The sequence below is a fragment of the Drosophila eugracilis genome, unplaced genomic scaffold, assembly GCF_018153835.1.
Source record: "Drosophila eugracilis isolate 14026-0451.02 unplaced genomic scaffold, ASM1815383v1 contig_90, whole genome shotgun sequence".
Classification (NCBI taxonomy): Eukaryota; Metazoa; Arthropoda; class Insecta; order Diptera; family Drosophilidae; genus Drosophila; species Drosophila eugracilis.
In genome coordinates this window covers 8,446,740-8,462,297 of record NW_024573812.1, presented here as the reverse complement: position 1 = coordinate 8,462,297, position 15,558 = coordinate 8,446,740, and the positions used below count along the sequence as shown (strand labels likewise).

Here is a 15,558-nt window from a genome sequence, read left to right as displayed (position 1 = left end):
ATAATTATACAGTATTTAAAGTCTATCCGAATGAAAATATTCTATTATTTAACTGCTTAAAAGGTTTAAAGCTAAACCCTAAACTGCTAAATACGCATTATTTGTGGTAAAGCGAGAAGAAACCTTGGGTTTGACCAGAAATCTGGATGCCTGTCTGTCCGTCTTGTGGCTTTTTGGCTAACCAGGGGCAGTCAACGATGATGACAGCGAAGCCACACCTACTGTCATTTTCCTGGCAACGCTAAATGCCTTAACTGTTAATTTTGCATCCCATTAAGCACGGCAATTTGCGAGGGTCCAAGAAGCGATCTCTGCTTATGACATCTCAAAAACCACCTTAAACTCAACCTCAAAACCGAACCTCAAGCTTTTCGAGCATCGCGAACGTTTAGACTGTGAGTGGAAACATGGAATGCAAATATTTTCACAGCGAATTGTGTGTACCTGCTGGAGATGCAATTTCTGGGCAAATGTGACGCTTAATTAAAGCCAAGCACAAGGGGCCTACAGGTTGGTATGAGGGCCTGTCAGTCACTCAAGGGCTGAAGACTGAAGCGAAGGACGCCCGAAAGATTGACGATTGCTGAGGTGCACTAAGGTAGCTGATGAATGTGTCTGGGTGGTACTCCTCGATGCTGTAACTATGGTCAATGAAATAGCACCAAGAGTTTCAACTTTGAAAATGAATTATTTTGTGTAGATAAAGACAGCGATTTCTTAGTTTATCTCCTTAAAATAAACTTCATTCTATAAAGTGATTAGTCAGTATTATTAAATTTTGCACGCATTAAGGAGTTTTTTGAGCTTTAACAGCAAATTATGACACAAAGCCCATAATAAATTGAGATCATATTTCGTGTATAAAACTGTGGCTGCCACTCTGCCTTAGTGCTATAATTTTGGTTGCATATGTATATGTCATACTCGTAAATGCATTGGGCCAGGATAAATTCTCTGTTTCGGTGGCGATAAACCACGTTACCGGCCGAAGTTGCATGCCGGCATGGCAATAACTTGTCCCTGTCACTTTCCCTCCTGCTGTCCCGGTAGCGGACTATAAGCGCATTCCATCTTCGACTTTGCCAATAAAGTGAAATATCCTTCCACAATCTCTTCTTTCCCGATGGCAAGCCACCGCATCATTCACAGTGCTTTATACTCCTTCGTGGATGCTGTGCTGGCACATATTTTCGCCTGCTGTGCCAGCAAATTTGTTGCAGGACTCGGCTGCAACAAAAGCTACAACTGCATCTGCACTGAGAAAGTAAACAGAAATTCTAGAAGTAAAATAATTTTTTAAAATATTTATTTTGAAATCTCTGTAACTTTTCCAATTTATTAGTTTTATAAGCGTAACATAACATTTAACAAAATAATATATATAAAAATCAAAACCCTTTTCTTTCAGTGTAAAACTATAACTGCCTCTGAAGCTGTAGCTTTAGCTGAAGCTGCAACTGAATGTGGAGCCACACACAAGCCCGGCATTTCTGTTCCCTTTCTTTACACCAAGTTGTTTTTCATTTTCATTTTGTTTTTCCTTTTTTCCGCTTTTCGCACGAAGCGCCGCGACCCTTTTGTTTATTTGCGCTCTGTCGAATCACAAAAACTGTAGCGCCATCAGTGTTGGGTTTGGGGCCAAAGGGTTGGATAAAGATATGAGGGGGGCGAGGGGAAGACAACTGGATGTGGGCACCTTGCACAAAGGCGATGCCAGCTACGTTGGGATGAACTAAAGCGCAGCTAACAAAATGTTTATATGCCAAGGGGTTTCTAGATAGAGATGGTAAAGATGCAACTTCTACAAAGCTGAGGTACAGCGAAATATGACCAAAACGTGGGTAGAATTTAAATACTAAAACCCGTACTTCATAATAAAGTGAATTAAAAATATTTTACTAAAATGAAACTTTTAATTTTCGAATCACATTTAAGATTTCTTTGTACCAAAGTAAGAAGTATCCAGGTCTTTCCACAAGATAAAACTACAGCTGCACTAAACTCAGGAGGTGGCGCTGGGTGTTGGGTGATTGAATGGGTGGCGCCCCTGGCTTACTGCTCACGTATGTGCAGTTATAAATTGCAGTTCGTGCGCCACGTTTGCCCGGTTACACAGATGCAAGGGAAGATCCAGTGCATCGACAAAGGAAAGGTGGCTCCATGGTTATAGCCCTTCGTGTTTCTGCTAGCGGCGTTTTACTGCGAAAGCCAAAAGGGTTAAAACGGGAGGCCAAAAGTTATGCAAAGGGGTAACAAAATGTTGTAGTAATAGAATTACTAAAAATACCAAAAGCTTGGCTGTAATTAAATATTTGAGCGGCCCCACTAATGACAAAACTATGCCAAACTAGACTCATGGCTAGATTTCGAATTAAATTGCTCAATTATACATTTAACGGCAACGAGGGTTTCCGTCGATAATTGCAACAATAAAATGCACACAACAACGGGGTAAAAATTAAAATTGATATAAGATTAAAGCGCAATAATAACACGCAAATAAAAATAAAAGGGGGGGAAAAAAGTGAAATATCCCAATGAAATCGGCGCTTGTGCTGGCCGCCGCCGCCGCTTTAACCGCCGCCTGGCAGTGGGGGATCGAATGCAGCTGCATTAATTTGCATGGAAATGCGGCAACGAGTTGGGGCCGAAATAATTGCACAAAAGGGGCTGCATTGAGATGGGGCTGGTCGCGGGATATCGATAGTCCACACGGGTCAGAGCAGCACAATTTAGTCGAATGCAAATGGGGAATTATTGGCAAGCATTATTTACTTAAACATTAAATGCAATTTTCAACTTTATTTAACCTCAATTTTGATACTCGCTTGTTGTGTTACACAACAGGCTGCCGCTTGACTTATTTTGATCTCGAATTATATGTAAATGTAAAACAGGAAGTTCTTTGTTTATTTTGCTTATCCGCTGTGTTTTTATATTAATAAGCGTGCAGGATTGGAGTTGATGAGCTTTGTAAGCTAAAATAAGAACGTTAATTTTGGGTAGTAAAGAAAAGTCTTAGCTTGTTCTCGTAGTTTTCTGAAAGCAGAAAATAATACAAATACAAACTGAAAAGCTTATAAACTAGTCAGGAAAATGTCATTCGTTCAAATTGCTCTCACCTCAGCGGCTTAGTCATTTAATTAGCGCTTTAGTCATCAGTGAAAATGCAGCTTCCTTTCGATGAATGGGTTCTCCCTCAATCTGTATTTTCCCATGGAAGTGTGCAATTAGGGGCGTCAATTGTGGTCAGCGTTCGCGTGGAGCGAGATCGTGTTCCATCAACTTGACCATGGCAACTTGTCAGCGTTTCCGACGCATCATCCACATCGTCCTTTTCGTTCCCGATGCTGTCACATTCGCGTGACAAATGCGCACTTGGCTTAATCAGATGGAATATGCCCTTGCCGTGGAGGGTATAATCACTTTCACAGTCAGCTTTGTGCTTTTAATGCGCCACGGTTTTTCCTAGAGTAATTTCCTTTTTGTGTTGGCCCCAGAATCGCGATTCTTGCCTCTAATTAGTAGCCTTTTTTTTCCACTTCCGCCAGTCCTCGTCCTTCGTTTTATCCTGGAAATGTTTTTGGGGGCGACCGTAAGATTGATGGTGGTCCATTTTTTATGCACGAAGCTGTCTGTCTTTTGCAATGCGATCCGGACAAATGGACACGGGATAGCGGATGGCGGATGGCAGTGGGTTCTGGTTCTTGGCGATTATTTCAAAGGGGGGATTGCATTAATTAGCTAAAAACAAAAGCTTGTTAGTTCTTGCTGATGCTGCGCAAATCGCACAAATGGCCATTAAATGCTGTCAGCCTTGGCAAAAACCATTTTGACACGAAAACTGGATACGTATTTGTCCAGATATATGCATTTTCAATTTGATTTGCCCGCATGCATATTATATTTATAAAGTCTATATGCATAGCAGATGCGGTTGTAACAATATTGGCTAAAATTCCAATGGGACTCAGCGAATTGAGTATAGTGTGAAAATTGTTTTCCACCTTCGATAGCTATAGGAATTACCATATTTTCCCAGCAAACGGAAAAGAGAGAGAGAGGAGCCAAAGGGGCTGAAATGCAATTTTTACTCCGCATTTTGGGTTACTTTGCAGCCAAAGCTCGAAAAGATGCTAAAAATTGCAACGGAATTGCAAATGCTGTTGACACTTGCACAATGCAAACAATTGCCCCAGCTATCAGCTTTTCCTCCGCTTTCCATCTCTTTTTTTTTTTTCGCCCGCCCTGTCATAAAATTTTCTCTCTTTTTGGGATTCGAAAGTTTTGAGTTTGGGTTTCCCTGGCAATTTTCATGTTTACGTAGGTTTTGGCAACACTTGATTGCCTTTTGGGCTTTGCCCAAGGAAAACGGAACACTGGATAGGTGCCAGGAAGGTGCCCCCCTTCCCCCTCCACATTTTCCTCAAGGTTTTGTTTGGCTCTGGGTAATAATTTTAGTCACCTTTGCATAATCATGGGAATACAGCATAGATGATATACATTTTCATACCGATTGTCGTTTTGAAATGGAAATTTCCAATACGAAGATTGAATTTGCATTGAAATTAAAGCCATCAAGTTGGTGCTAGTGAGTATTGGTTACCTTATCCTAAACGTGTGCCCATATTTTGATAGCCTTTCTATAATCATGGGATTTGATCATTGGAACCGGATGTGTATTAAGTCAAGCACAAGTTCTTAAGCATCTCCCCCATATCCGATTTTTGTCGTTTGTGTTTGTGCAACATCTGCAGTTAGTCCCCTCGACATACGATTGGCTTGCAGGCTGCGGCTCATAAATCATATTTGTATTTGGATCTCGTTCGCCCTTCCCCCTCCCCCCGCAACATCAATTTCCTCCGAGTTTTCCCGCAGCGACGACAACATTCAATCAAAATGCTGCAAAATCCCACAAATTTGTTATTCGTCACGTAGCCAAAGAGGAAAGTTGAATGTGTATGTAACAGAGTTTTTTTTCTTCATTTTTCGGAAAGAGGGTTTGCGGAGTATTACGTATACGCCCAGTCAAAAGGCATTTACGAAAAGAGTTTAAAGCCAGAGCGGGCATTTAAAGTGGCATAATATGTAAATATCGCCATAGAATAATATGCATTACCCATTCCGCTCACAAGGACCCCCTTCGAAGCCAACATATGCCGTACATTTGCCAGAGAGACAACTTATCAAGTTTACACTCAACTGAATATTTAGAGTCGCTGTTGAGTGGAGTTTTCCCCCATTTTCCCCCATTTCATTCGGCTTTCTCGCACTTCCCTTCTGCGCATTGCTTATTAAATATTAAAATGATAAGGAAACGCAAAGGAAGGGTCTTCTTTTTGGTTTTCGGTGTGTATGCTTTGGGGTTCTGCTCATGTCTATCATTTGCCTTTCGCCTGTTTATTTTTTCTTGGTCTAAGCTGCTTTAGGCTGAAATCTGGCAAGGAATAACCAAACTGTCAATGAGTGCTCTTAGTCGGATGTTAAAATGGTTAGATATTCATTAGTTAGAGGAAATTTGGCTAAAATTACTTACTAAAATGGCAACTCTTCTCACACTGGAAGTCCTAGAATCTGGTTCAGCAGCTTGTAAATAAAAAATTCTTAATGTTTGCTGTTTTTCAAGTTTAATTTATGGTTTTTTATAGAAAAGATCAAATGAATATAAATCCGTTTAAATAAAATATAAAAAATAGTCTCTTGTTTATTTTTCGCTTTTTTAACTTAAAAAAAAAGAGAAATTATTTATGTTTCGTTTTCGTTCACTGCAATTTATCCATCTCAATTCTTTCGGCATAATTTTTTGTGGCATGTTTGATTGGCGTTAAAATCGATACTAAACGCTCTTTTCAAGGGGTTTTAGCCTGATGCTTAAGCCATTAATCGCAGTGCCATTACTCTTTCCCCTTCATATGCTAATATCTCCATTCATATTTTCCATGTCGCAATCATTTTGTGCGATGTTGTGTCTCTCCTTTCAGCTTTTTTGTGTGTTGTTCTGTGGCATTTCTTTAGCCTTGATTGCAAGCATTTGCATAATTTAAGAAGCTCTCCCCGCCTGCTTTGCTGTCTTGAGCTGGCAAAGCATGAAAATGAAAATGAAAATGAAAATGAAAATTCCAAGCCCTGCGCTGCGCTGTGCTGTGCAGAAATTATCATATCTTTTGAAGCTCTCTGTTCTAAATTATTAACGAAATAAATAGCGAAGGCAGCCAAGACGAGGCGCCCAAGCGCTATGGGAATATTGAAAAAGTTTCGCATTTCCATTTCCATTTACCATCTACCATTTTTCCGTCTTCCATTGCCATTGCAGGAGCCAGAGTGGATAGATAGCAGTGGGTGCTGGGAGCAGGGATCGGCGGCCAAGCAACGACAATCGGGGGCATGTCCACAGCCAAAAGGCTGGTGCTCTCGCTACGTGGACGCAAGAATTCGCAGGGCAACTCGGCGACCTCATCCACCCGCCTGGTATCCGCCGGCACATCGCCCGGCCATGAGCTGGACGAAATAGCAGTGGTCTCGGGCACTGGATCCAGCAGTCACCACTTCTCCTATGGTGGCTGCCTCGCCACCGGGGATGCGCCTCTGCCGCGCTACTCAACAGGTAAGTCCTCTCTATCCCTACCAACTATGACCTCTCAAATATAGAGAATCTAGCACCTGAACTGCAGTTAAGTAAAGTCACCAAAATGTAGACCCACCACCAATTACCAACCACCACCACCACCTGCAACACTAGTGTGACCTTTGTGATAACCCCCAATGAACCTGCCCTGCATGCTGTTAGAAGTGTTCTATTCATCTCATGTACACTAAGGGCAAAGAGTTAGCAGCTAACTACTAAGCTTAGCTCGGCAAATAATAATGGTTAAGCTGAAGAAGAAGTTTCTCACATTTTTGTATTTCTCTGTGCTTACTTTTAGAGAGGGAAAATTATTTGCCATTTACCATTTAGTTTCCATTTCTTAGGATTTTTGTACGCACTTTTCCTTTTCTTAACTTTATCAGAAGACTACAAAGGGATAAGTCTGGGATTTGCAATGCAGAACTATTTCAAGTTTTGCAAAGAAGAAAGAATATCTTAAAACGAGATTAAGTTTTATCGTGCCATAAGTTTTATAAAAGATGAATTTTAGTTTACCGAAAGGCATTTTTATTTTATTTTCAATACGTGACATATTGAATTTGACTTTCATGGCTTTAAAGAGGTTAAAAATACATTTATGATTTTCAAAACCTCACCTTCTTTGTGTACTAAATGAGATTTTGTCGAAAAGGTGAAAGGTTAGTTAGTTTTGGTGAAGGTAATTTTGATTTCTGAAATCAAAGATCTGCTTAGACTCTGTTAGCCTGGTTAGTAAGTAACTGGTTCATGCCGATCCGAAAGCGGTTACAAGTAAATGTAGATTTAGTGTTTGGGCCTTGCTAAATTATGGAAATCTGGGGCCTGATGAAAGCAATGAAGATTTGATTTGACAAAAGCGCCTTAGCAGAAGGCCTTCTGCCACTGACTCTCAGAAGGGCAAAAACAAACAAATAAAAAACAATCTTGGCCAACCTAATGGCAGCTGTTGTTGGCCCTGCAGAATAAATCAATCAAATGACAAATATGCTTAGGCAATTGTCAAGCCAAGTGGCTGCCTGGGTTTTTGGCCTAATTTCATTCGGAGGCTGCGGTCGCCAGTTGGTTTAAGTTGTGTGTTTGTGTGAAAGCCAAAGCCAAAGCCACATGAGCATCGAGCATCGAGCATCCTTCGTTAGTTTCCTTGTCACATTTTATAGGCCGCATATGTGGCAAAGATTTTCCTCTCCTGGCTCAGACACGTTCCTTGTCCGGGCTTACAGTTAATTTTGAGTGAAATTCAATTTATCATTGAGCGGGGCATAAATCCGCATTTGGGCCACTTTGGCTCGTTACGGACAGAGAACTCGCAGAGCGTAATTTATTTCGGTCGATTCTGTTTGGATGTCGCATAGTATTTCCCACGACATTACCAAACTGCCTTCAATTTGTCAGCGATGAAACTTTACCTCACATACCTACCATAGTATTGTACTGGCTATGCATTTAATGGGACTTGTGCAGTACATTGAGCATTTAAGCATGGAAGTTCTCTTGTTTATTGGCCAGAACTGTAATCGACATTTATCGTCTGTTCTATGGCAAAGACTTAGCTTTAATGCCTGCCCACGCTTTAACGCTTTCGTTAGGTTGGCAGGAGAGGGGAAAAACACAGTACGAATACATAGTATGTAGATAGATGCGGAGTGGATTCAAAACGAAGCGCGCGAAACATGAGCAAAAAAGTTTTCTGCAACTTTTGCCATATTTTTCCACAGCCCCAAATGCTTTCGACAATTTTTAGTACATTGCCCCTGTCAACTCTCGAACGTACGTAGGTACACAGGAGGAGTATGTGTATATTTTTGTGTGTGACAAAGGCAATTTTGAACGCAGCTTTGATCAAAGTTTTTTGGGGGAACCTAGCATCAGTAAATTAAATTTGACTTACACACAAAATTCGGCATAAAATAGGGAAGAAGAAGTAAATAAATCTATGGCATAAATTTGAGCTATATGCCATTTGCAAGCTCGGCAAGGCTCCGTTTAAATCGATATGCGCAGCTCCTAAAAGCCTGGAAAATTGAATTTGCCTGAACAATTCGTTGCCTACTTTTGTGGGAAAATCGATCAATGGAGCTGAATAGCATTTATATATCTATTAGATGGCCAGATAAAACGTTTTTCATATTCAACTCCATCTGGTCCCCATTGATATATGTGTGTGTGAGAATATTTTTGATTTTTTGCCTAGAAATACCTTTGTTCGAGTCACGTTTAACTGGAAAAAGCCAAAGGATATAGCCATCAACAGTGGCCACTATAGCTTCTTGTCTCTTTGTCTCTTTGGCCGTTCCTCTTTTGTCTCTTGTTGTGTGTCCTGCAATAATTGAGCTTAGAGGGTCTTATGGCAGCTGCATCATTGATTTGCCACCCGGTCTCTGAGGAGGGGAGACAATTCAGCCCCCGCCGTTCAAGTTTTCGGAAAAGTTTCTCGTTTCTCGTTTCGTTTTTCTTTGCATTTTATTTGGTTGGATTTTTGCTTTTAGCCCAAACTCAAACCCGAAAAAGACTTCACAGCCAGACATAGTTGAGTCGCAGCAAAAACTTTTTCCATTTGCCAACACAGAGTTCACTTTTAGAGCGAGCGAACGAGAGAGGTGGAGGTACGACAATTTTAAAGTCTCCCGCTCGCACTTGGGCCAGGGAAAATTGCGCATGTATAATTAGTTTTATTTACCACCTGGCACACAAATTTTAATTAGAATTTATGCGTCCTTCTCCAGTGGCCTCCGCTGGCTCCCACTGCTAATCCTTTGGCTGCTCCTCTCGCTGCAACTCCTTCATTGTCTTCTAAGCCGTCTTTGGCAGTAAGGAATTTCCTGCTGGCCAAGCGATTTAACTTTAGCTAAAACACTGTGCACTGAGCAAACAGCTTGATTGAAAGTGAAAGGAAAATGTTTTACCAAGAACTCAGTTGTGTTTAAGCAGCGAAACACAAATAATGAACGATTTCGGATTCAACACCTACTTTAATATGTAATTTTAGTGGTTTTAAGTTTCTAGAAAAGAAAGATATTTCTCTCTTCGAATTCAATTTCCTTCTTTTCTCTGTGTAACAGTTTTTTGCCAAGCTAAACTGTAGTTGCTGGCCATATGTAATTCGAGTATTTCAATTATAAAAGCAATTTGCTGTAGGATGGTTGAGTTTCGATTACAATAAGCGTATTAGCTTACCAATTACCTAGCTGAGAAACCGAGTGGCCGGCTTAGGATATGACGAGAAAGGGTTAAAGATTACCATATCCATGAACTATTCATCCGGAGGGATGGATTGCGGAGCGTGTCTCAAATTTGGCAACACAGAGAATGCAAAAATAGTTGCCGGCACTTCAGGATGCCACAGTGTTGCAGGGCTTGCCATTTTAATTGCCATTTGCGATGGCATGGCAGCCACGTTGCGTATACGCCACGTTGAGTTGTCCACATTGTTGCCGCGAAGTGCTTGGGATAACTTTAGCAGCGGAGACTGCGTGCAACACAAAGGGCCACTTAAAGTTGGCACACAAGCGCTTTCGCAAAAGGGGATTTGCTTTGAACGAAACGAGAATGGGAATGAGATTGGCGGAGGTGGCGGAGGAGGTACCCAAGTGGGCTTAAAGGTCGGCGCCAATGTTGTAGTCTGTAATGCAATTACAAATGCAGGTGGAGCAGCATCAGCTGGAGCGGCATTAGTTGGCATCCAGCCAGGTGTCATCCAAAGGGCGCTCGAGTCCGACGGTGGATTCCCATTCCTATCTCCCTTTCGCTCATCTGAAATGGTTGACTTATCAACTAAAGTGCCGCATTAAAAGGACAGAAAAAAAAATAGAAAAGTAAAGCGCTTCGCCCTTTGCACATTTGCAGGGCCATTGAGCTCTTCGCCTGGACATCTCCAGCCCGCCACCTCCATATTTCCAAGTCCTTTGAGTGGGCATGACGCAGACAAAGGGCATTAGAAATGGTCAGATAAGAAGATATGCAAATGATCAGCAGCTGGGAGCGTGTGCGACTTAGGTTGAGTGCCAAGCCCGTTGGCAAGTAGTTTAAGCTGAAATGATTAAATGGGTAACTACTTACAAGAAATTTTCAATATTATCTTTCCAAAATCTGTGAAATACAAAAATTTAAAAGTTATTTTACTTGAGAAAGTTCTGTCAACTGAAAATTACTTCAACTTTAAAGAAAAGTAAATCTCTCGCTAACCATATTACTCATACGCACAGTTTCCCAAAAGGACAGCTTGAGTACCCTTCCCATAATTGCCAAAGTTATGCCCTAAGCCACATTACTCATACGCCATGGTGCTCATATATTACAAGTGTAAAGGTGACAAACTTTGGGTCTTTAATTTATGATGAAAGTGGCATACTTTTTGTTTTCTTCTTGTACTATTTTGTGTCATATTTACACCTATACCTAAAGTTTATTAGAAAGCTCAAAACTGTTTTGTTCCGATTCCCTTTCAATGCAAATGAAAGTGTTAGTCCGACCGCACTTGCCACACACACACACACACACACACACACACACGCAAAGTGGCAGACATCAAACATTAAGCACTTAAGGCCATGAATTTGATTCTGGTCGAGAGAACGAGGGACGAGGAGGACAAATCGAGTTTCAGGGACAGAGATCATGCGGCGACATGTCGGGCATATCAATCACTTGCCCTCTGCCGTTTCGACGAGCATAAACCTATTATTTTTCAACCGCAACTCAACTCCCCCTCCTCCTCCTTCGGGCTAGCTAAGCCTGCGGCAGCTCTACTCATGTTTCTGCCAACTCCGCAGCAGCGATGATAATTCGGTCAGTTCGGTCTGTCCCGACTTAGTCGCATGTCGGTATGTGGGCCAGTTGGCAGGATTAACTTGCCGGGGATTAACAGCGCCACTGACCGCAGACGGAAACTAAGAGACAGGGCTAGGGAGAGAGAGAGAGAGTCAGGGCCAAAAGCAGAATTAGGGGCAGCCAAAGTTGCAAGGAGCCAAACCGAAAATCTCTTTAATGTCTGACCTTTGCGCCAAATATGCTTTTTGGATGCTTTTAGTCAGCATTATGTCAGTGCAGAGAGAGAAAAAATGTTGATATTTATTTCAATTCAGAAAATGTTTAAATGATTTTGATTTTCATGTTCAATTAAGGGTATATTAGGCTATTAATTAATACCATAATTGAATAGTTTCATGTTGTTGACTTCATAGTTATGTTCCTTTGAACATTCAATTCAGTTTAAATTGCATTTTTTACTGTTTTTCTCATCTCTCTTGGCATTCTAGATCCTAAAACACATGTATACTTTCAATAATCTGAAATAAATAAAATTAAATTGGCCATAAAATTAAACAAATCATCAAAAAGTAAAATGAAATAAAAACAGTAATTTTATTATATTTCCTACTCAATAGAATAAACATACATCATTCTATTGACCCAACTTTTTTCCCTGTGTGCAAATACGATATGGAATATACACGTAGTACACCCACAGCTTGAGGCTTTGGCAAACTTTTTTTAAAGGAGCAATTTGCTGGTGAATTTATGTGGTAATTACCACAACGGTCGCGCTGCAGCAAATTAAGTTTTGCCAGCTGGCAGCGAGGAGGAGCACGACACGAGACATTTTGCTGGCCAACTAAGCGGATTACAATTTTATACTTGGCTCTCTCTCTCTCGGTCGGTCCGGTCCGCCTTGCCTCGTTTTTGTTTTTTTGGGGTTTTTGGTCTGCGGCAAAATTTGCCTTTTTACAATGCGATAAGCGCAATTTAGAAGCCAACCGAATAACAAAAAATAAGTGGCTAAAGGAGAGTCCAAATCGTGAGCAGTTTTATCACGTAGTGCCTTAAAGCTCAAATTGGCCAAAAGAAATACTCGAACTTCTTGGCCGGACTGCAGTCCAATCGCATTTCTTCTGCCAATCAGAAGAATTTTTGCCAGGCCAAGGTAAAGCGAGAAAAGTGCTAACTGACCCATTCCTGGCCATGCATGATATGCTTTTCACGTTTCCCGGCCAACGGTTATGGCCATAATCGAGTTACGGGCCAAATGAACTGCGGGCTGCTTATTTAACCGCTTCCAAAGTCAAGGCAAAAGTTTCCGTCGAGAAAATTATGAAATGAAAATTACCAAATGAAGTTGCTTTTTATGTTATCTGTCTGCGAATTGAACAATAAAAAGTTCAAAGTATTTTGATGATCCCTTTCAAACGGAATTTCTTTATAAACCAATATGCCGGCAAAGCTGGAACAGAAATTGCTTGACATTAAATTCAATGCGATTAGGTCAGACGAAATCGTTCAGACTGAGCTGCGAGGGTGACTGCAGACCAAGTTGAACACTTGGGGGCTTTATATATATTGAAACATCGAGAAACATATAGTATTTGGTGGGAGGGGGGCAAGAAGGAGCTACTATTGATTGATAGCATTCGGAGCCATCCTCTGATGTGTGTGCACTTAAATTTGATATCCTTTGTGAGGAGAATAGCTCTGCAGGACTTGGCCTCGAGTGCTGGCATTTATTTGCTCAGGCCCCTGCCCTTATTATACGTTCGTTAAGCTTTTTGCGCTTTGTCCTCTCTTCTTCCTGTCGCCCTGTCTCCCAGTCGTCCTGCTCCGCCCCCAACTCCTCCTACTGCTGGCCATTAATGCACAGGCCCAGGACTCCGAGTATAGAGCTCGTCCCTGTGACCCAAATACGTTTCGTTTTAGGACTTAATGGCATAATGACGGCAGCACTGCTGCAACAACAGCAATAACCTCAAGTCAAAGCAAACATGCGACCAAAAAATTTTGGTACAATTTCCCAGGGAAACGATTGGCTGTGCTCCCCTCTCCACCTTTTCCCCCTTTTCCTTTTCGTACTTCAATCGACCACTTTAAAAAGTTGCCGCAAAATGAAATTGAAAAGTCAATACAATGTAATTGTTGTCCTTCCCCGCCGAAAACTGTGTTGTCCTTGTTTTGGTTGTTCTCCTTTCGCCGCAGTCAGCGACGATGTTCATTCAATTTATTTGTAATTTTTTAACAATTTAACAGTTAAAAAACAAACAAAAAAAACACAAAAAAGAAACGAAAAACTCGAAAATAAACTTTTACACCCAACATACACACACACACACATAAACACACAAATATTTGTATAAACTGGAAAAGGGGCAAGATGGAGTGGGACAGAGACAACATGAAAATGGTGGTTCAAAGCAAATACAATTATGCGAAGCAACAACAACAGCAATAACAACAGCTAAGCAAATACTTGCCACGCCCACCAAAAACGCCCCACAAAAGCCGCGTGCTTAGAATGTGTAATTCATTTGAAAGTTTTCCCACCACTCGCGATGTTTTGTCGACAGAAATTAATTTAACTTTCGGCTCGGTCAGTGAGTGGACCCTCTAACCCGCAACCAACCCCTGCCCAGCTTTACTGAAAAAAGGGTCAGCAAGGTCAGGTCTGGATGTGCATTTCGATCAATTAACATTTCCACAAGCGGTTTACTGGCTCCTTAATGCGATTAATGCATGAAATTCACTTAGGCGAAGGTTCTTGTTGAAATATGGGGAGAGGGAGGAGTGTTGTATTTCCCCAATTTAAAAGGCAGCGTTTCAAAGGACCATCTTTACACAGAAAGAAAATATTTATCTTTTATTGACCTTAAGAAATAATAATTAAAAAACCCAAAGAAGGCTTATACAGGCTTATGCCTAAAAGTATGCATTGAAAAATGCTGTTTTGTACCTTGAGACATGTCTGACATTTCTCAGAAAGGTTTTTGCTACCTCCATATCACCTTTTCTCCCAGTGAACTCACTCTCCATTTGCGGCGGTCTGTTTGTCTGGCGAAAGTTTTAATTATAGTTGCAGGATCTGTTGTTGCATGGAATGCTCATATCCTCGAGCCAAGATGCTGTGTCGGAAATTGCAACTTGAAGCGGTTTTAGCTTAATTTGACTTGCACAGCACACTCTCACACACACATATAGGGAGTCGCAGAGACTCTGGCAAACACTTGGTAATCAGAGCATGGCTGAGAGCCAAAACATTTTTGGCATAAACGCCCAGAACTGTCGAAACAATGAAGTACGACCAGTAGTGCCAACTGCAAGAGGGTCGGAAAACTATTTGCGGCATGCAGAATACAGAATGCAGAAAGCAAATGAATGCAACGCCAGAGCACATGCAATGCTTATGCAGCAGTAATAATAGTAGCCGTAATAACAGAATAACAACTGTGTTTGCAATTTCTCGAAAAAACAAGACGAATAGGTTGGATTTGTACACCAAAGTTTATAGTATGCAAACCGATTTTAAATGGCAACTCGGTAGAAATATTTTGTTTTTTGGATCTTCTGTTTTAGAACCAAGTTAAAATACCCCAAAGTTACTAAAGTTTAGTAATATTTTTGGAAAACTTTCAAGATTAACATCAAAAAATTTTCATTTCAAGCTGAATTTTCAATAAAGTGAAATTCATTTTGAATTAATGAAGATTTCAGTTAGGAAAGTTTTTATTAAATCAAAGGTAATATAAAACATTTTACTGCATGATTTCTTTAAGGAAAATTGCATTCCTGAAATTGTTGAAAACTTAAAGCAAAACTTCACCACTAAAACTTAACACGATTGCAACGCCTGCTTGTGTTACATACATTATGCTCGCTCGATTCGTGTGCTATCGGCTGTAAAAAGAAGAAAACGCCAGCTCGCCTCGCCCACACTTTCCCTTACTTTCCCCATGTGGCTTTCCCACAACGCACACAGCAGTCATTCAGCTGAGAAACGAGGGAAACCTTAACGGCAAGCTGCATTTTGGTGAATTATTGATTTGTGGCTGCGGTGGAAGATAAAGAGCTGCGCCAGCTGCTGCGCCAGCAGTCGAGCTAATTGAAGTGTTGCGGACACGGCTTGAGTCCGAGACCCGAATCGGAGTGCTCGAATGGCAAACACATTTTTCGGA

The 15,558-nt window shown here is 41.1% G+C and overlaps 1 protein-coding gene across 5 annotated transcripts in view; it reads left to right on the top strand.

Moving 5' to 3' along the window:
* Positions 1-15,558, top strand: part of LOC108112484 (cyclic nucleotide-gated cation channel beta-1) — a 60,085-nt gene that overhangs the window by 16,657 nt on the left and 27,870 nt on the right. For all 5 annotated transcript variants that reach the window (XM_017222353.1, XM_017222352.1, XM_017222349.1 and 2 more), the window contains exon 2: positions 6,314-6,604. In XM_017222353.1, the coding sequence (XP_017077842.1) occupies positions 6,385-6,604 (220 nt within the window). In that variant the 5' untranslated portion in view covers positions 6,314-6,384. The remainder of the gene's footprint in view (positions 1-6,313; positions 6,605-15,558) is intronic.